The sequence below is a fragment of the Grammomys surdaster genome, unplaced genomic scaffold (genome assembly GCF_004785775.1).
Source record: "Grammomys surdaster isolate TR1022 unplaced genomic scaffold, NIH_TR_1.0 63, whole genome shotgun sequence".
NCBI lineage: Eukaryota > Metazoa > Chordata > Mammalia > Rodentia > Muridae > Grammomys > Grammomys surdaster.
Window position 1 is genome coordinate 991,811 of NW_021604565.1, and position 22,330 is coordinate 1,014,140.

A 22,330-nucleotide genomic window follows, 5' to 3' on the forward strand; every position below is an offset into this window, starting at 1 on the left:
TCTGATGTTGATATTTGAAGAAAAATAAATCACTGAGTTACTGCAAAGATTAATAGATACAAATCATTGAAGAAATAAACAAATTTGTTTCTCTAACCAGTGCAAAATTGATTTAGGGAATAATGACACTTAACCACAGAGCAAAACTTGGATGATGTTGAAGAAAACAAAATGTAGAAAAACAAGTTAAATTATAAATAAGTTATTAAGCCTTTAGTTTTTGAGCCACAATGATGCGATAACATATTTTAATTTATTCAGAAACTTATTAAGTTGCTTAAGGATTACAGTAAAAAAATAGATTCATCAGAAAAAGCCACCTAATTAATTTATTGTTACTTCTAAAATATGCTTTAAATGTAGGGTTATTATTGTTAAGCTAACGGGGTGTAATTTAAATATTTTCAGATTCTTATGAATATTTCTCTAAAATATATTCTCTGAATATATTCTCTAAAATATCTTTTGTTTTTTCTTTGATATAATTATGAGACAGTTTTTTATTAATTATAGAGATAATTGTACAACTAAATATTACAATGTAACTTCATGCATTTATAAATATATTTTGAATTCTTAGTTTACTATTGATTATTACATAAACTATCAAAAATAGCTTAATTTGATAGTACAAGTTAAAGAGGCTAGGACTCCTTTTAATTGATAAGCGAACGATGTGAAAGACATTATTCAAGTGTGAGAAGAGAAATGGCATAAATGAATCAGAAGCGACCAGAGAGGTGACTTCAAAGTCAAAATTCCCATAGTCCTTACAGTCTATTAATAAGACAGATACTGGCAATTTCAAAAAGAATGTGTGATTATTTAAGGAAATGCACCCAGTTTTTCCTCTAAGGCAGTTTCAATTCACTAGGATGTCAAAAAAGTCATCTAATGTAAAATATAGCATTACCCAATGATAAGTAGCCTAAAGCATAAAATGTTATCAAAATATATTCTGCATACTATAAAAAAATAAAAGAATGAATGAAGATACTATCTTTATCTGCAATCCAGACAAAATTCTGTATGTAACAGAAGGCTGATGATAAGAAACAGAAAACACAATACAGCAATATGTGATCTAAAGGTGCTAGAAACTCTAAAGTCAGGCTGAAAGTACAATTCTGGAGATACTATAAATTCTGTAGTTCCTGTAATAGAAATGAGAAAACAAAACTAAACCCACAGTTTATGTCAAATAATTCAATGGTTCTGCAGCAAGAAGCAAGGCACCATGCATACTGAAACACTGACTTGATCGCTGCAGAATATGTCACTTTTTTCTCCATCTTAGAACCCTGCATTGTTAGCAGCGAAAACATCAGGAAGCACTTGTGCTCCTCTGTGCACTTGTATCTGTATAGTGTATATGTGACTGTGACTTAATGTGTGTGTGTGTGTATGTGTGTGTAAGAGAGTGAGTATGTATGTGTGAGTGTAAGAATATGTGTGTGAGGGTATTTGAGTGTGTATGTGAATATGTGTGTGAGTGTGTATGTATATAAGTGTACATGAGGGATGTGTATATGAGATCATGTGTACGACTGAGTGTGTATGTTCGCATATGGGTGTGAGTGTATGTTAGTGAGTTTGTGTGTGTTTGTGTGTGTGTGTGTGAGTGTGGGGGTATGCACGTGAGAGTTAGTGTGTGTGTTTTGTATAAGTAAATGTGAGTCTGAGTGAGTGTGTGTGAGTGTGGGTATGTTTGTGTGAGCATGTATGTGTGTGAGTGAGCAGGGAGTTTATGAGAGAGAGAGAGAGAGAGAGAGAGAGAGAGAGAGAGAGAGAGAGAGACTGAGAAGGATTTTATTGCTCCATATGCTTTGAAAAATAAGGATTTGGTCAAACATCACATTCATGTTGCCTTTTGAAGTGAATCTCTCAGTTTCTTTGGAGCACATGTACTGTTTTACTAATACATATAGGATATTTTTGAACTTCTTCCTAAAAATAAAAAATAATATTTTTTTAAAATTTCAGTGAAAATTATAAGTAATAGATTCTAGAATTATGCTTTTGTTATATGCTTGATCATTTTTGTTACAGAAATTATATCATTCATGTATAAATTTTAAAACAATGATTTGTATATAGTAAAATCTGGTATTATGATAAAAATTTCATTTTTATCATTTTGAAACTAATTTCCTTGTAACTATTTTATTTTCTATTTGGATGTTAAAATGTTAAAAAAAACATATAATGTTAAAACTTCAACTTAACAAGGATATTTTAAGTTTAATAGGTAAAGAGTTTGTAATTTTCTGATTATCTTCAAAATTTAAATCATATGCAAATAAAAGCTATTTAATCTATATTAAACAATACACTGAATTTCCTCATCATATCTTAACCTTACAAAACCATCTTATACAAGTACATATATTTATACTACTTCAAGTTGTAATAGTCAGACAAATTTTATGTTTTTGATCTTTAGTCTCCTTTTTGTCTCTCTCTGTCTCTGTCTCTGTCTCTGTTTTTCTCTGTCTCTCTGTCTCTGTCTATCTATCTCTTGGTGTCTCTTGGTTTCTCTTGGATTCTCTCTCTCTTTCTCTGTCTCTTTCTTTCTCTCTCTCTTTCTCTTATACACACACACACACACACACACACACACTTTCCCTCCTATTTTGTATTGCTCAGTTTTATGATAGCTGGTACTCAGACATAACCATTTTGCCATTTTAGTACAACAAGTTCATATAGTTCAAATAAATAGATGTTCTTAAAATTATAATTATATGAGTTTATGCTGTTTGGTCAGTTGGTTTGAGAAGAGATCTCATATAACTCAGGCTGGTTTCAATTTCCTCTGTGTTGCAGATATTGGTGTTACATTCCTGATCCTCTTGTCTCCATCTCCTCAGTGCTAGATTACAAGTATGTACCACCACATCCATCTTCAAATAATATATATATATATTAAAAAAAAACATAATGTGAAAAGGGCAGAAATTGACATAAAAGAATAGTTTTCTGTAGTAAGATATATAGCCCTTTGAGAATATCCAAGAGTCATAGAGCTGGATTATAATAAACATTAAATATTAGTCTTTTGTTACACAACTTAGATCTTGAGTTTATAACAATGATACAATTTTTTAATCTCCTCTACCTTGTAAGATGTTTATAAACATTTTAACTCCCCAACTGCCCAGTTAACCCTTCATATACACAACGTCTCTGCTTCTTTATTGAAACTTAAGTGAAGTAGATGATCCCTTTCTTTTTATTTTTTTTTTTTCATTTCCTTTGGGCAGATCCATTTGAAATCAGTCAGCCATGACAGACTATAAGACACAAGCCAAGCCAGAAAAGATACAATACTTCCTGCTTTAGATTAGAAACCAAAAGAACTACTGAGAACACATTCCTGATCAATAGTGAAGTCTTTCTTTATTGAGAAACTGAAATTGGAGTGTTGGAATTGCAAATGTCTTTCTTTGCAACTTTGAACTTACTTCTAATAGGATCATGTGGTAGACATATTTCTACTGTTTGGAGAAGTCTACACTCTAATCTTTAATTTCTATAGTGGAATTACAAGTTTAAATCCCCACCAGAAGTGGATATGTGTTCCCTTTTCCTAACATTCATTCCCTCATCTTTGTCATTTGTGTCTCTCATATTGTCCATCGTGACTAAGGTGAGATGAAATTTCAAAATTATTTGCATTTGCATTTCTTTGATGGTTAAATATGTTGAACATTTAAAATATTTTAAATTTAGTTTTTACTTTAAATATTTAAGTGTTCAGCTAGTGTTGTTTCATATAATGAATGGAAACTGTCTACATTTTACCAACTGGTAAATGAATAATGAACATGTGGAATGTTACTCATCTGTTAAGAAAAAGAAAAAAGTTGATATTCACAGGTAAATGGATGAGGTCAGAAATAGTCATTATTAGCATTGTAATCCAGATGCAGAAAATAAACTTCCACTAGTTGTCTCTCATTTATAGATGTTACTCATCATTCTTCCAATATCTATGTTCAATTTGAAATACCCTTACAGGTCAAAAATTTCATAAGGGAACTTGGTGGAGAAGGACTTTCAAAAGTGGAGTGGTAGAATGCAATGGTATAAAAGGTTAAGGTGGAATAACAACAATAAGGGTTAAATGGGGAGGTTACATGGAGTACAAGGAAGAGTATAGAATATGAGGAGGAATAACTAACACTAAAAGTCTTTTGAAAATAATATGTGGAAGTGTACCAGTAGATAATCTCATTAAAACAAGTAGGCATGTAAACATAATTATTGTACAGTGGTAAATAATATCCCAATTAGACACCTCACATACCAAATAAAAAACACAGTGTCAGGAATGGGTTAATACTGTTGGAGTGTTCTAATATGGTCCCATAGACCCAAAGCATTACAGGATACACTCAGTAGAATTGGCTACTTTATAGAACTTTATGGTTGGACCTTATTGCTGAAGAAAACACATTACTTGAATCACAGAGTTAAGTAAGGCTCTGGTTTTCATTTGGGAGCTTTAACCTTACTGGGAGATAGGTACTATGCATAAAGCAAAGAACAAAGGTAGTCATCCATCACATCAATCTGTAAACTCTGCAGGCTACAGTTATTTCTCTGACAAGATATGCCTACTGGAAAAAATGTCATGGAATTAACCAACCATTTTCTGATTGGATATAATGCTTGCTCCGTTAGATGGGACTCATATTTAGCACTGTTAAAGGGCTAAAGAAATTATGATTAAAGAGGTCATAGGCTTTGGAGAACCCAATATTTTAATTATGCTAATTGGACATAATATTAAAATTAATCCTAATGTTTTATTTCTATACCCACAAATTGGAGCATTCCTCAATGCTTGTCAGTGAAGCTTCTTCATGCAGTATCAGGCAAGAGACTCTAGAGTGGTCAACATGCATAATAAGAGACTATAGTATGCTCAACCCTAAATGTGACATTCATATAACATCCCTCCCCCATAGCTCAGGATTCTTCTTAGCACAGAGTGCAGAAAAATAAAAAACAAGCCATGGTGGGTAAAAAAAAAATGCTTTTTGAGCTCAATAGTACAGTTGAACATATGAAGTTATAACAATTGCTGTAGTATACACCTGTATAAGCTCAAGCAAGGCTAAAGTATAGAATGGCAAAGTTAAGCATGAAATCTTACCACTAGTTGAGAATTTGTCAGCCTTTGTTATCTTCTGGGAGTGAGAATCACTCTAATGATGAGATTACATGATTCCCTCCATAGATTGTTTATCAACAAACTGATCTCAATGAGGAGCAAGAAAATAAAAGAGAAAAAAATTCAGAACAGGGTGGGTAGGGAGTGAAGTGTGAAGAGAGTACTTATGAGGGAAGTTGAAAGACAGATGAATATATGCAAAATATATTCTATAAAATTATAAGCAAATACTAAAAATGCTTTGTTTTAAAAAGAAGAAAGTTGCTTTCTGACATTCCAAATGTGGTGGTTTGTTAAGAATGGCTCTCGTAGGCTCATATATTAGAAGACTAGGGAGAGGAACTACTTGAGATAGATTAAGACTTGTTACCTTGTTGGAGTAGTTATGCCTTTGTTAAAGGAAGTGTCTAACTGGGGATGGGCTTTGGGGTTTCAAATGCTCAAGCCAGGATCAAAAGCTTTCTTCCTGCTTCCTATAGATGTGGCTATAGAACTCTCAGCTGCCATGTCTGCCTTAATCCTGCCATATTCTCTGCCATGATAATAATGAATTAAATCTCTGAAACTGTAAGCAAGGTTCAATTAATTGCTTTTCTTTATCAGGGTTGTCATAGTCATGGTGTCCCTTCACAGCAATCAAAACCCTAGCTAAGATAGAAGTTTGTACCAGGGAATGGAATATTGCTGTGACAATCCTAACTATGTTGCTTGTTGTCAGAATGTGGACTTTTGAACTTTGGATAAGAGAGCAGGGTTTACTTGATCATTGTAGTAAGAGCGTGAAAGACACTCCTGACAAGAGCAATGTAGACTCTGATATCGTGGCTCAAGAAGTTTCAGAATAGAAGAATATCAGCATAAGGATTGTTCTGATACTTTGGCAAATAAAATGGCCACTTTCTGCCCTTCTCCCCTCTCTAAAAATATCTGCCTGAGGATAAGTTGAATAAATCGTACTTTTGGATTTTTGGCATTGACAGAGTAGATTTTAAGACAGCCTAGTATTAACTGTGAACTGTGGTTACTGCCTCTCATATGTACATCTATTATGAAAAGTATCAAGCTGAGAAAGAAAAATTACAAAATGAACAAAAGGAGGGCCAGCAATTGTAAAGGAGCTAAATTCAAAGCTCAAGGAGATAAAAAATTTTAAAGAATAGCCTGATGCTTAATGGGATAAAGGTGTGACCTCAGATGAAGACCCTACCCAGTTAGCTCTTTGTGGACAGAATTAAAGAAAATCATTGAAAATAGAAATCTGATGAAAACTTTGAATCCTTGAATCTAGAAATCTTTGCATGAGGGAGTCATGTTCTAGCCCCATCAAACTTTAGATCTTGGCATTTTCAGACACTTGTTTCTGACTTTTGAGTCAAGAATACAAGAAAGGGGTTATAGAATACCCTTCCATATCTAAGAAAAGCTGCTGAGACCAGATGTGGGTCAGTGGTGTTGACTGGATGGTTTTTGTGTCAACTTGACAGAAACTAGAGTCATCAGAGAGAAAAGAGCCTCATATTCAGCTGCGAAGCTTTTTCTCATTTAGTGATCAATGGGGGAGGGTCCAGCCTATTTTGGGTGTTGCTATCCATGGAATGGTGGTCCAGTGTTCTTACAAAATGCCAGAGGAAGCAAAGTAATTAGCAGCAGTCCCCCATGTTCTCTACATCTGCTCTTGCCCAGATTCCTGCCATGTTTGAGTTACTGACTTCCTTTTTTAATAGCATCATGAAAGTTTAACTGAATAAACCCTTTCCTCCTCAACTTGCTTTACATTTAACTGCAGCAATAGAAACCCTAGAAACAGGTATCCGAGCATGCAGGCCAAGAAAAAAACCTTTCCATAAAGTCATGAAGGTGAAGAATGGATTGCCTTAGAAATCTGAGGATGTTGGAGATGCCAGAGGTATCAAATATCAGCTGTGGAAACCTGAAGCCTAGATGGGAAGCAGCCTAAGAGATGGAAGTATTTTGCAGTCTACAAAGCAAAAAGAAGTTGGAAATCTGAAAAGCTCCTTGACATTAGATGTACAGATGTAGAGTTTGGAGATTCCCTTCATATTTTAGGTCTTACTTTGGTTCAGTATTTCCTTACTGTGCTTCCTTAGTCCTTATTGGAATGGAAGTATATAATCTGTGCCACTACGTGTTGGAAGTAGATGATCTGCTTTTTTGTTTTGATTTTACAGGAGGTTACAGTTAAGAGTCACAGAAGAGATTTTGAACATTGGATGTTTAAATAATGCTGAGATTGCAATAGATTATCAGGACATTTAAAGTTAGAATGGATATATTTTGCATTATGATATGGTGTCTAAGTCAATGTTACTATTGCTGTAAATAAAACACCATGACCATGACCATTCTTATAAAGAAAAGCATTTAATTGGTGCTGGATTATAGGTTCAGATGTTTAATTATTGTGATGGTTGGGAGGTTGATGGTATGCAGGGAGACATGGTAGCTGAGAGTTCTACATCCATGTCCACAGTCTAGGGGAAAAGCGAGGGAAACGGACTAGCTTTAGCTTTTGAAACCCCAAAGCCAACGCCTAGTAACAAACTTCCTTCAGTAATGCTACAACTTCTCTAACCAGATCATACCTCCTAATAGTGTCACTCCATATTTGCCTATGAGGGCAAATTTCATTTAAACCACCACATATAAGCCTATGGGCACCAGGGATTGGAATATGGCAGTTTGAATAGGAATGGCTACTCAAGGGATTGGAATATGACTGCATAGGCTCATATGTTTGAATCATGATCATTAGGGAAAGTTGATACCTGACAGATAGGAGGTGTTACCTTCTTGGAGTGGATGTAGCCCTATTGGAGAAAGTATGTCACCACCAAAAGTGGCCTGTGGGATCTCAAAAGATGAAGCAAGGCCCAGTGGCTGTCTCTTTGTTTGGGGATCAGGATGTAGAATTCTCAACTACTATGGCTGCCTGTCTGCCACCACGCTTTCTGACATGAGCATAATAGACTATATCCCAGAAACTGTCAATAATCCCCAATTAAAGGCTTTTTTAAAGTAAGAGTTGCTATAGTCATGGTGTCTCTTCAAGGCAATAGAACACTAACACAAAAAGGATAACACATATATAACCATACAATTTTACTTTTTGTCAATGCTTATCATTCTTATGAATAACCATCTTATAAACTTATCAGAGTACTCTTGCTCATGGCCATTGTCTTTGAAATTCTAATTTATACATTTTTAATAGATGAGAATGATAGGATACACCACTGCGTCATGCAAGACTTTGGCATGTGTATTCACTGTGAATTGATGAATTGGGGCAAGTGATATGCTAATTCGCACACACTTGTCATATCATTGTGGTGAGATATTTGTAATCTACTCAAGATTTTTCAAGCAATATAATAATAACTGTACTCATCAGGCTTTATTGTAGACCTTAATTTGTTCTTTCTATTTTAAATGGTGTGACATTTTATTAACACTTCTGTCCTGATTGATATTCATCAACTCGATACAAGTCTAGACATAGTTTGAAGGAAGAAATCTTAACTGAAAAAAAGGAATCAACTTATATTGGCCTGTAGGCAAGTAGTTAGGGGATTTTCTTGATTAATAATTGATAAGACAGTTTCTAGGCCACTGTGGATAGTGTCACTCTTTGGTTGATGTTCTTAAATTGTATGTATATAATCTATCTATCATCTATCTATCTATCTATCTATCTATCTATCTATCTATCTATCTGTCTATCTATCTATCTATCTACACACATTTATACACACATACACAACACACACATACATATGCACCTCTGCCTGTTTCACATTCAATTTTCTGTCTCCAGATTCTTGCCTTGAGTCCCTGCTTTCAATTATCTTATATATGGATTATTGGATGTCAGGAAGTCCATGCTGACAGGAGCCTGATATAGCTGTGTGCTTAGAGGTCTACCAGAGTGTGACATATTCAGAGGTGGGTGCTCACAGCTAACCATTGAACTGATCATGGGGTTCCCAATGGAGGAGTTAGAGTGAAGACTGTAGGAACTGAAAGGGTTTGCAGCCCCATGAGGAGAGTAACCATACCAACCAACCAGAGCTCCCAGGGTCTAAGCCACCAGCCTGGGAGCACATAGGGAGGGATCCATGGCTTCAGCTGTATATGTAAGGGAGGATGGCCCTGTTGGGCATAGGTGGGAGAGGAGATCCTTGGTCCCATGAAGGCTGGACTCCATGTGTGGGGGAATTTGAGGGTGGAGGGGTGGGAGTAGCAGGGTAGGGACGCATCCGCAGGAGGAAGGGTGATGGGATAGGTGGTTCCTGGGTGGGGGGTGGAGGGCAAATAAGGTAAGGGGATAACATATGAAATGTAAATAAAATATCCAATAAAAAAAGAATAAATGGAGTATTCAGAATGTAAAAAAAAAAGAATTGTAACTTGAAATAAACACACTCCTAATCAATTCATAGTGTATTACTACAGCACTAAAAAGTTTCAATCACTTGCTCATTGTCTCTTGCAATGCTCTTGTAACCACCATACTAATCTTTGCTTCTATAAGTTTAATATTTTGAACACACATATAATTAAGATCATTTAATATTTTTCTTATGCACAGTTTATTTCACTTGTCATAATGGCCCCCAGGTTTTGTTATATCATCATAAAAGATAAAACTTGCCACTTTTTGAAGAAGTGTAATATTCTAGTTTATGCATATATCACATTGTCCCATTCTGTGTGTATTTTTGTGTTGATGGGAACTTAAGCACATCTCTGCTACTATGAAGAGAAGAGGTTGAAATGAGGGAATTCAAAGAACATTCTGAGCTAACTGATTCTATTTTATATCATATATATATATATATATATATATATATATATATATATATGTATATATATATATCCGTGTGTGTGTGTGTGTGTATGTGTGTTTGTGTGTTGTGTGTGTGTGTGTGTATGTGTGTTTGTGTGTGTGTGTGTGTGTGTGTGTGTGAAACTGGTACATTATCTGTAGTTCTACTTTTTGTAAAAAATCATCTCTAACCTGTTTTTTTTTTTTTTCTGACTGTTGTAACCATGTGTATTTTTCTCCACACCGCTTGTTACTCCTAGTTTGATAATTGTTCTTGTAACAGCTGAAACTTAATATCTTATTGTGGTTTTAATTTGTATTTCTACTCTTGTTGTTGATCATTGTTTGCATGTATTTATTATATATTTGTGTGTATTCTTTCAGAAATTACTTTCTAGCTCCATCATTCACTCTTTTTCAATTAGGTTATTTTGTTTCTTACTATGAGCTGTTTGAATTCCATACATATTTCTGACACTAAGTAGTTATTACTTGAGTGGAATAGAAAACAAACACATATCAGTGTACCAGCATATTTACCACAGAGATAGCCTGTGTATTTATTGTTAACAGATTTTAACAAAGGTGGGGTAAACACACAAAGGGTAGAGGACCATTTCTTTAATAAATGATGTTGGGAAAACTTAATTTATTCCCAGAATAAAACAAGATATTTATGCCTTGTGACTTTTATCATCTAACACAAAAACAATCATGTCAAATGAGTTAGAAAGCCCAGTGTAAGATCTGAATTTCTAAAACTAGAAGAAAACAGAAGAGAAAAATTTCTTGTCATTGTTTAGTTATAGATTCTTAGCATGACCACAAAAGTACAGACAAAAAAAAGCAAATCAGAAAAATGAGATTGCCCTGATTTAAAATGAAGAAAGAAAGAAAGAAAAAAAGAAAGAAAGAAAGAAAGAAAGAAAGAAAGAGAGAAAGAAAGAAAGAGAAATAAATGAATAAATCCACAGAGAAAGAGATAAACATGAATTGGGAGGACGTATCTCTGAATGACAGATTATAGCTTACTAAAGAGTTGAGTTGATTTCTGCATTTGTCATCAATCTCATTTTGCCATGGGCTTAGTTTGTTTTATGCATAACAATTTTAACTATAATATTTTTTGAATAGATAAATTACATTCTGTGGAGTCTTTGTACCTGAACTCTTGGAGAAATAGCAAATGTCATGATTTTCATGCAAATTTATGAGTACATGCAGAACACAGTTTTAGGACATAGGGAATTTAAAGAAGGTGTGTGAGATTTAAGTTGTTTTTGGAAAAGAGAAAGAAGAAAAATCACAAATGCAAAAATGCTTTCTTCTACAAAAGGGATCTTTTGTGAAGCATAGCTAGATAGAAAAAGGAAAAGAAAGGAGCAGGAAGGGTAGGGAGGGAGAGAGGAAGGGAAGGAGGAAGGGAGGGAGAGAGGAGAGAGTAAATCTGTGTTACTACAGGCATAACAAGCCACTGGGTAAAACCTGTAGCAGCATGTGATATATATATATATATATATATATATATATATATATATATATATTTGCATTTAAGGGAGATTATCAGTTACCATTTGTACATCTCTATCTCATAGTACATCTCTATCTCATAGTTGGCATCTACAGTCTCACTGTGTATACTCAAAAAACCATCTCAGCCCTATTTATACAGATGTAATGATACATTTCCATGTAGGAATATATAAAACTCACATTCTCAATCCATACCAGTTGAAGAATTTATATTGACAGGAAAACAGGGACTGCTTTTTATGTTCTAGTGAAATTTCAGATCTCAGACCAGAATTACAAAAACACCAATACTAGAGAAATCAAGAATTGAATTTTACAGTGTGCTCTGAAGATCCTTCACCAACAAAGCCTCAAACCAATCAATACTGTAATATAAATTTAAAAATATTTTAACATATAGATGATATCCTTAACTGAGTGTATAACAGAAAGCATCAGTATTTGAGACATGAAATAATTTGAGAATTATTAGGTAACGAATTGCTTACTCATCATAGTTAGAATGATATCACTAGTACTAAATATTTTTTCAAATAATCTTTTTGTCTTGTTAATGTATAATAAATAGTTTCATTAAATAATTTTGACAAGCTCCTGTCTAAAACATAATGAAACAATAAATATAGAACTGGAGGTTGGGACAACGACTTTCTAATAGTAGCAGAACACTATTGCCAAAAGTTCTGCATGATCTTAGACTGGCAGCAGGCTTTTTGGAGCCTTTTAGCAACCAAGACAACTTATAACAGATCTATCAAGTTACTACTTCAGTTTTTATGATACACTTTATTTGATAGGTAGGGTTAATATGTCAAAAATATAAAGATATTAATAAGAATAACATTTCAGAGAATAGAAAATGTACTTAGTGAAATAATAAGTTTTGACATCTGAACCTCTATAGTTGCTTATGAAGTATAAAGATTAAAAATTGACTTGTTTTTCTTTTTGGGTGTGTGGGCATGTGTTTTGAGACAAGGTTTTTAAATATTGCCCTGACTGGCCTGTCTTGGATCTCTTTCAGTAGAGCAGGCTGGCCTCGAACTTAAGACATTTGCCTGCTTCTAACTCCCAAATGGTGAGATTAAACGTGTAAGGCACTATCATTCAGCAAAAATACCATTGTTTTGATTTTTCTTGAAAGAAAGTAGTTTTCTGTGTGTGTGTGTGTGTGTTCTAGAAAGTCGCATCACACAACTCATTTACAAGAATACATTTAAATACTTATTTTTAAAGTTGATTAAGATATACTCTATGTTTGTGTTTAGTTAAAAGTGAAATGCACTGGATTAAATTCTATTTTACTAGGGTTTTTTGTATTTGTCCTATATTTCTGATATTTTTTACTTCACCTATTTCCTCTAATTTTGTTTTCAAAATCCTTGTCTTTCAGTTATTCTACATTCCCTAGGAACTTTCTCGATTACATTGTTCCATACATCTTTGCATACATCCTGGAACTTTGAAGAGTAAAGGAAAACTGCTCATTGAATCATTTCAGTTATTAGATATTGTCTTATGAAAACTGTTATTTCATACCTATATTATTCAAAGCAAGTATCTCACTCCAACTTCCAGAAATCTTTAATTTTTCCACAGCATATTTTCACATCACACGACTTTTTCTTTATCATCTTCCAGTGCACACCAAGGTATACACTGCTATAGCCTCCAAACTACAATCATGTCTAAATAGTAATAAATAATTCAATTCAAATATTTGAATGATCAAACTCCCTTAAATAATTATACATTAAGCATGAACATATTTTTAAAAAATGCCTCACTAGAAACAAAAGATGAGTAGAATAAAAAAAATTATCTCCTACGTACAAGCCAAAAGGAAGAAACCATTACAAAAGTTAAATATATAATCCAAAAAGACAAGAAAGTTAACCTGAATATTATAGAGAACTAACTCAAATGAGATATTGAGGGATACTTTAAACAAAAAAGATATTTATCTGCATATTCAAATTATCAACAGGAAGAAGCATGGTCAACGAATGAAGAAAGGAAGTGAGTGTCAATAAGGAAGTATATGTCCTAAGTAGGAGATACAGGCTTAATTCATGTTTACATATGACCCACTGGTCTGAAAAAGAATAGACAACAGGTAGTTTCAGAAGGCAAATGATGAGAACATAACTATTATGTAAATAAGCATGTCTATATTTATTATTTAACAATAATTTTCTGTTTTGCTGAATATGAACTATTTTAAACACTGAATATATAAGATGTCCCTGTGATATAATTGTATTTTTACATAAAAGGTAAAGTGCACATAGCAATCACAAGTTTGGTATCAGTAAGTAATTTGTATCAACAAAATATCCATATATATTTAAGAATTACTGGGTATATATATATATATATATATATATATATATATATATATATATTCTAAATATTATTTCTATATTTGCAGGAGCTAAATAGATTACTTTTAAAAAGTCTAATGCTCAATGAAAATTTATCTCTATTATCTTCAATACATTGTTATCTCTAAATACAGCAATATTATCTCTAAATAAAATTTTTAATTAAATTTATGTTAAGACTCAAGTAGTTACATACATGCATATTTGTATGTACATATATGTTCCTAGGAATATATACATGAATCTTTCTTACATAGCCAACATATATATTGATTCAAGGTTCCTTTGTAGTCATGGTCTGTCATGAATCTAAAGCCTACACGCTTAGTACCACCATGCTAGACAAGTAGAACCATTCAGTGAATGAGGTTAGATTGACAGTGCAAGGCCTATGTGGTAGACGAACCGAGGGATAATGATGGAAGACACTTAGGAAACATCTTCCTGCAGATGTTACACAAGTATTTGAATACTGCAAAAGTAAGAGGTAGAGAAAAGGCTCGCATATTTATATTGCACTATCGAGACTATTACTCAGCTTTCAATGTACCCACATTAATTAATCCCATGGTATCTTACAATTTCTTCTGTTGTGACAAAGCACCATGACCCAAAAGACAAATTGGAGGGAAAAGGATTTATTTGGCTTACACTTCCATATCACTCACTATTCATCATTGAAGGAAGTCAGGACAGGAACTCAAACAGGGTTGGAACCTGGAGGCAGGAGCTGATGCAGAGGCCATGGAGGGTAGTGATTACTGGCTTGCTCTTCATGGCTTGCTCAGCTTGTTTTCTTACAGCTCCCAGGACCAGCAGCCCAGGTCTGGCACCACTCACAATGAGCTAGACCCTCCTCCATCAATTGTTAATTCAGAAAAGTTCTTACAGCTAGATCTTATGTAGGCATTTTCTCAATTGTGGTTCCCTCCTTTCAGATAACTCTTACTTGTGTCAAGTTGACATAGTCTGTCTATACACATGGTAAAGAATATAAGGTAGATGAGCCTTCCAAAGTGTTCCATTAGCAATAACGAAATTAACCCTTGTTCTGACTAAGTACAAGATAAAGTGTAACCATCTTTGAAAACAGGTTATTCTGATATGAACATCCTCTATAACATGCCGAGTGGATTCTAAACTTATTTCACTCTGTATTTCTAGAGCACCTTATTTTATTATATAAAAGTATTTCTGTATTCCAAAAGTCTTCCAAGATATTTTCTCAAGGTCTCCTAGAGTTTCAGTATGTGAGCGTACAGTTAGTTGTTGTTTATATATAACAAGAGTTTTTCAAATTTAAATTATGTATTTTAATAAATATCCTTTGAGAAAACAATATGAAACACAAAGCTAAAAATTCATACATACTAATTTCAGTTTCCTGGGAAAATTAATTTTTAAAAACTGCATATTGAGTATTAGACCTTCTTAAAGTAGTCTCTTTGGCTTCTGAAAGAATCAGTACTTGACACATGCAAACATTTTCAAAAACCATTCAGGAAATCATTTATCTGAGAGCTGGTTTGTATTTGTGCAGTAAAAAGTTCATTGTAAGAACACTGAGGATGGGTATTTTCCAATGTAACTGTTCTCCAGAATTAAGGGAAGAAATGCACTAGTCACCTCTCGTCTTATGCAAAATTTATAACTGAGAATTTATTTAAGGTCCCACATGGATCATCAAAGGTTTAATGAAAATTGTATTTCCAATTCTTTCTGCAAGATGCTTTGCTCTCCATTTTTCAAAGCTTTGAAACAACCACAGGACCCCGTCCTTTCCTTTTGGTAGTTAATTAAACAAAGATTGTGTTATTTTTTCTGAGAAATATTTACAAAATCTTTAGAAAAGGAGAAAATGAGAAGGTTGATATACAGACTATTTTTATTTAAAAGAGGATTACAAGACTACATTGTTTTCTACCAACAGGAAAATTTTGTTAAGTGTGCAACTGTTGCCTTAATTGCAGTACAATAGCTTTAGGAGAATATAATGCTTTTTATATGATCAAGCACATATATAAAAGATATGAGAAATAAAAGTGGTCTGAAAGTTGGTTATATAGTGATTCAGACACCTTCTATTCTCATTGAATGAGAAACAGTCATATCACATTCTTCTCTTCCAAATACTATTTGTGAAAGATAGAAATTCGTCTAGGATTCTATTAGCTTTTATTGCTAGTCTTCTTATACGTTTAATTTTATTATATCCATGGTGTCTGATATTGTACATTATTAGAAAATAGAAGCAGTTAATAGAACATAATTCAGTTAACTGATACAATTGAACATAAATAACACCTAGGATATTTTTAAGCTACAACATTTTAGTTCAACCTACTGTGTTCATGCCTATATAATTATACATCTTCTGGTTTGTCTCCTGTAATTCACGATTTCCTCCTGCTGCTTAATCGCAGACCTTAGCAAGCACATTTTAGTAGGAGAAAAACTGAGTGTGATTTTTCTGTGAATCTTTTATTTGCTGTATGCATTAAGGCACTGATTATCCTCAAGGGGAAAAATGAGGAGGTGTATAAAAATACAGGAATAGAGGTGGGAGATAGGTTACAAAGGCATGCATAATTTAGATTCATTCTTGTAGGAGGAAATCACAAGGAAATTAATTATCAATATATTTGTAGACTTCAAACTAATCAAGTTTATGAAAAAAGTATAGCATGCCACAATATTATTCCTTGAAGGAGACACTATCAAGGTGATATCCCCAGCACGCAGGACTTTGAATGGCACATTAAACTTCTTTGAACAAGAACAATATTAGTTCTTAAGTCTAAAATGAAAATAGTACAAATGCTAAATGATGAGAAGCAATCTTGTATTTCTATCAGGTTATGGACTTTTGACAGAGGAATTGCTGCTGGTAATCTTTCTGCTTTTGAAATAATTCTATAACATCTAAACACACTGTAATGAAGAGTAAGAAAGCACAGATTTGAGTAAAGAACAAGATGCCAATACTGGAATGAGATGGTAAACACAGCTATAGGCCATTTGCAGCTCACTGGTTCTATTTACTTTCCACAACAGAAAAGATAAAGCGAGAAAGTTCGACTTACTAGAGAAAGATGCAATTGAGAAGGTTTCACCAGAGGCACATTGCCTTGCCTCAGACAGTTTTATTGTCTGTCTTTGATTTTCAGCTAAATCCTGAGGATTTGGGCTTTATAATCATCTATGTTGTAGACTCAACTTCATTTTCTTTAACTGAGAATAGGATCCTTAGTGAGGGTTCTAAATGACTCATTTTAACCCTATGAAATGCTGTCCACAGCGAATTGTGTTACAAATATGCTCTGGACCAAGAAGTTTGGCAGTACGTAGCCTGTTAAATATTCACCTTGTCATTCACAATTAAGTATCCCTCCTCCATTCTGAACTGCTTTATTTCCCTTGAGATTTTGTAATTGAAGCTGGAGGCGTAAATAGAAGTTTTACACTGGATTCCCAAACCTTTCAATAGACTTCCAAGAAAGAAAAAAAAAATCATCACTCATAAAGAAGAGAAGAACTGTCCAGCGCCCTGCATGAATGAAGGCTGCTGAGCTAGGCTGAAACTGCATTGGATCTGTTTCTCTGTTGATTTTGTAAACCTTTTCAAAGGTTACCATAGTAACAAGCAAATTATCCCCTCTCCTCTAACATCTTTCAATCATGTAAGAGGGTAAAGATAAAGGTTAGGGTTAAAAGAGCTACAAAATCTCTCCTACTACCAGCATATATCGGAAGGAGTCATAATTAGCCTTTTAAGAAATCAAGTATGTTTCTCTCACCAGTCAAATGAGAAAGTTGGGTCCGCATCTACTTACATCTCTGATGTCTGCGTTTGCTTCTATACATGGTCATTCTGAAAAAGGAAATGCTGACTTTCTAAGAAGTAATTGGTTTGACCACGGAGACAAAGAGACGGGTTCTGCTCCTGCTTTGCAGTGAGGCTGTTGCTCGCTGACAGAAGGTAACCAGCAATCACACAGTGAAAGCCAGGGCAATACCATTCTCGTAAAATTACAGGGATGTGCCACTGCTTGTAACTACTCTGTTCAATGCAAATCTCCCAGAGAAAATTAGAATTTCCTAACACTCCAACCAATGTTAGTTAAGTTCTTTAATAGGATCTAGATTACTAGAATGTTGTGCTCGAAGCAATGTTGAATTAAGACCAGATTCATGTAGTTAGCAGGAACAGTAACGCTGAAAATTACAGTGTGAAACATGAAGACCTTTGTATAGTATTTTTAAATATTAAAAACTATCCTACGAGTTCATATATTCTTTGACCACTTGAAAACGCTGAAATTTGCATTTTGTTATTCTTTCCTTATTTGCCCCCTTGCGAATGTTGTATATTTAATTGCTGAAGCAGTTATCACTTTCCATGTTGTCTATTTCTTCAACCAGTGTGTACTTTGACAATACAGCAGAACTCTATAAAAGGAGGAGTACACTGTTGGAACTTGGGCTCAAAAAGTACTTAATGCATGCTAGGAACCGTGCTGCTCCTTGCAGAAAGTTTTGCTACAGTCTTCCATTACCCTCCAGCCTAACTTCAGTGTTCAGTCCTCTACTCTGACAATACTGAGGTGAAATCTTACCTGAGCATGTTTCACTGTCTCCCCAGATGGAAAGTATGGCGGCTGTGACTTCATGTGCAGTGTACTCTATTCAGATAAGAACAACCATGGGCATCCAGCTCAATGAGATGACTGGCACAGATACTCCTGCATGTTTGTGGCTGTAAAATAATAAGTATGTATGTATGTACGTACATACGTACGTACGTACGTACGTATGTATGTATGTATGTATGTATGTATCTTTTGTGTTTTTTGTCTGTTAGTTTTTACATTGAGGAGGTCCCGCATACAACAGGGGAACATTTCTTGGCAATAGGTCCCCTAGATTATGTTATGTGCTTCCATTAGAGCATCAGAAATCGCCAGGTTCAGCTGTCAAAATTCTTTTGTAGTAGAGAAAATGTCTTTATGAGCATTAATAGAAGGATTATTTGAGTGTAAAAATCAATTTAGATTCTACAAATTACTGTATTCCATAATTTGAGATGGCAATAATGCCATCCAAATAGGTGTTCAACATTTTGTACAGCATCCTCCTCTTTTGACTACACTCACTCTTCAGCAAGGCTGTTAGAGACCATTGTTCTATGTCCTCTCATACAACAGATGCTATCTCCACCCTACCTGTGTATTTTTATATAGTTTAGTATGTGTTCCATAACATTATTCCTGATTAGTTTTCTCAATAATATTTAGAAATCACTGGTGATTCTCCACATTAACTTGTTTTTGATGGTCTTTTTACTGCAACACTTATTCCTTATCACAAAACTTTGTTTTCTTTAGCAAAGAGTATCCAGAGTTCAGACTGGCAACTGGCACAGAGTAGAACCTAAACAGTTACTTGCATAATATATACATTTTAATAAATTATAAAGTCTATATAATTATAAATTTTCAATGAAGTCAGACAATATGCTCAAATGGTCTCTTCATATCTATCTTTTGTTTCCTTGGATAACCCTAATGTTTTCTGATTTACATTAGCTTATATATACTTAAGACTTGTAAAAGTAAAGTTTAGCTTTGTGGAAACAAATTTATATTAAATAGACAATAATTCCTTTAAAAATGTAATTAACTCCTTTCCTAGAAGCAATAGCATATAGATGGCTGGCCATAGCAAACTGTTTTAATACAACAAATATAGAAAATATTTTTCCCAATATATAGTATATATACATGATATAGAGAAGAAGAGAGCTAGTGATTATTAAGTACTGATAGCCTAACATTATAAGATGTACATGCCTGTAAATTTAGAATTCCTATAGGATTATGTATAGTCAAAATGACAATTCTCTCTGTTTACAATAATACTTCTTCATTTTCTACCATTAGTTTCAACTTGAACAGATTTATTGAACACCTTAATTCCTGTAGGTTTCTTCACATATGAAAAGCAACTTGTCGCAGCAGCATCATAGCTATAAAAGCAATTATATCTTATTTGTTCACCTATGACTGGCAGTTCTTTTTTGCATTTTTTATTGAAGATTTTCTATACATTTCAGATGTTAATCCTTTTCCCCATTTCCACCCAACCACTAACCTCCTGTCCCATCTCCTTTCTCCTGCTTCTATCAGGATGTGCCCCCACCCACCCACCAACTCCTGCCTCCCCACCCTCAAATTCCCACAAACTGGGACATTCAACCTTCACAGGACCAAGGACCTTCTCTCCCACCTATGCCCTACAAGAGCATCCTCCCCTACATATACAGCAGGAGCCACGGGTCGCTCCTTATGTGCTTGCTCCCAGGCTGGTGGTTTAGACCCTGGGAGTTCTGGTTGGTTGGTATTGTTGCTCTCCCATGGGATCACAAACCCTTTCAGCTCCTTCACTCTTCACTCTGACTCCTCCAGTGGGAATCCCATGATCAGATCAATGGTTAGCTCTGAGCTTCCACCTCTGTATATGTCAGGCTCTGGCAGACCTCTAAAGGAGATGAAGAGAAAGCATTTGACAAATTTAACATTCCTTTATGATAAAAGACTTGGAAACATGAGCAATTCAAGGCCCATACCTAAACATAGTAAAAGTAATATACAACAAACAAGTATCTAACATCAAACTAAATGGAGAGAAACTTGAAGTAATCCCACTAAGATCAGGCTATCCACTCTGTCTCTACCTACTAAATATAGTACTGGAAGTCCTAGTGAGAGCAATTAGACAACAAAAGGAAATCAAAGGGATACAAATAGGAAAGGAAGATGTCAAAATATCACTATTTGCAGATGATATGATAGTATATTTAAGTCACCCCAAAACTTCCACCAGGGAACTCACAAACCTGATAAACAACTTTAGGAAAGTGGCTGGTTATAAAATCAACACAAACAAATCAGTAGCCCTGCTTTATGTGAAAAATAAACAAACAGGCTGAAAAAGAAATTAGGGAAATGACACCCTTCACAATAGTCACAAATAATATAAAATACCTTGGTCTGAATCTAACCAAGCAAGTGAAAGATCTGTATGACAAGAGCTTCAAGTGGCCGAAGAAAGAAATTGAAGAAGATCTCAGAAGATGGAAAGATCTCCCATGCTCATGGATTGGCAGGATTATTATAGTAAAAATGGCCATCTTATTGAAAGCAATCTACAAATTCAGTGCAATCCCCATGAAAATCCCAACCCAATTCTTCACAGAGCTAAAAAAAGCAATTCTCAAATTCATTTGGAATAACAAAAAACCCAGGAGAATGAAAACTAGTCTCAACAATAAAAGAACTTCTGGAGGAATCACCATCCCTGACCTCAACCTGTACTACAGAGCAATAGTGATAAAAACTGCATGGTATTCATACAGAGACAGGCAGGAAGATCAATGGAATAGAATTGAAGACCCAGAAATGAACCCACACATTTATGGTCACTTGTTCTTTGACAAAGAAGCTAAAACTGTCCAGTGGAAAAAGAACAGCATTTTCAACAAATGGTGCCGGTTCAACTGGAGCACAACATGTAGAATAATGAAAATTGATCCATTCTTATCTCCTTGTACAAAGCTCAAGTCTAAGTGGATAAAGGACCTTCACGTAAAACCAGATACACTGAAACTAATAGAAGAGAAGGTGGGGAAGAACCTCGAATACTTGGGCACAGGGAAAAAGTTTCTGAACAGAACACCAACGGATTATGGTCTAAGATCAAGAATTGACAAATGAGACTTCATAAAATTGCAAAATTTCTGTAAGGCAAAGGACACTGTCAATAGGACAAAACAACAACCAACAAATTGAGAAAAGATCTTTACCAATCACACATCCGATAGAGGCCTGATATCCAATATATACAAATAACTCAAGAAATTAGACTCCAAACAACCAAATGTGGGATATTAAAAAATGTGGGATAGAGCTTAACAAAGAATTCTCAACTGAGGAAACTCGAATAGCTGAGAAGCACCTAAAGAAATGTTCAACATCCTTAGTCATCAGGGAAATACAAGTCAAAACAACCCTGAGATTCCAACTCACGCCAGTCAGAATGGCTAAGATAAAAATCTCAGGTGATAGCAGATGCTGGTGAGGATGTAGAGAAAGAGGAACACCCCTCCATTGTTGGTAGGATAGCAAGATGGTGCAAACACTTTTGAAATCAGTCTGGCAGTTCCTCAGAAAATTGGACAGAGCATTACCTGAGGACCCAGCTATACCACTCCTGGGCATATAACCAAAAGATGCTCTAACATATTACAAGGACATATGCTCAACTATGTTCAGAGCAGCCTTATTTATAATAGCCAGAAGCTGGAAAGAACCCAGATGTCCTTCAACAGAG

The 22,330-nt window shown here is 34.5% G+C and overlaps 1 protein-coding gene across 8 annotated transcripts in view; it reads right to left on the reverse strand.

The window, feature by feature from the left end:
* Ralyl (RALY RNA binding protein like) overlaps positions 1-22,330 on the reverse strand; it is a 682,097-nt gene that overhangs the window by 204,608 nt on the left and 455,159 nt on the right. For 2 of the 8 annotated variants that reach the window (XM_028765832.1, XM_028765826.1), the window contains exon 1: positions 17,776-18,003. The exons of the other annotated variants lie outside the window; for them this stretch is intronic. In XM_028765832.1, the coding sequence (XP_028621665.1) occupies positions 17,776-17,812 (37 nt within the window). In that variant the 5' untranslated portion in view covers positions 17,813-18,003. Of the gene's footprint in view, positions 1-17,775; positions 18,004-22,330 lie in introns of those variants that run through there. 8 annotated transcript variants of the gene reach the window in all.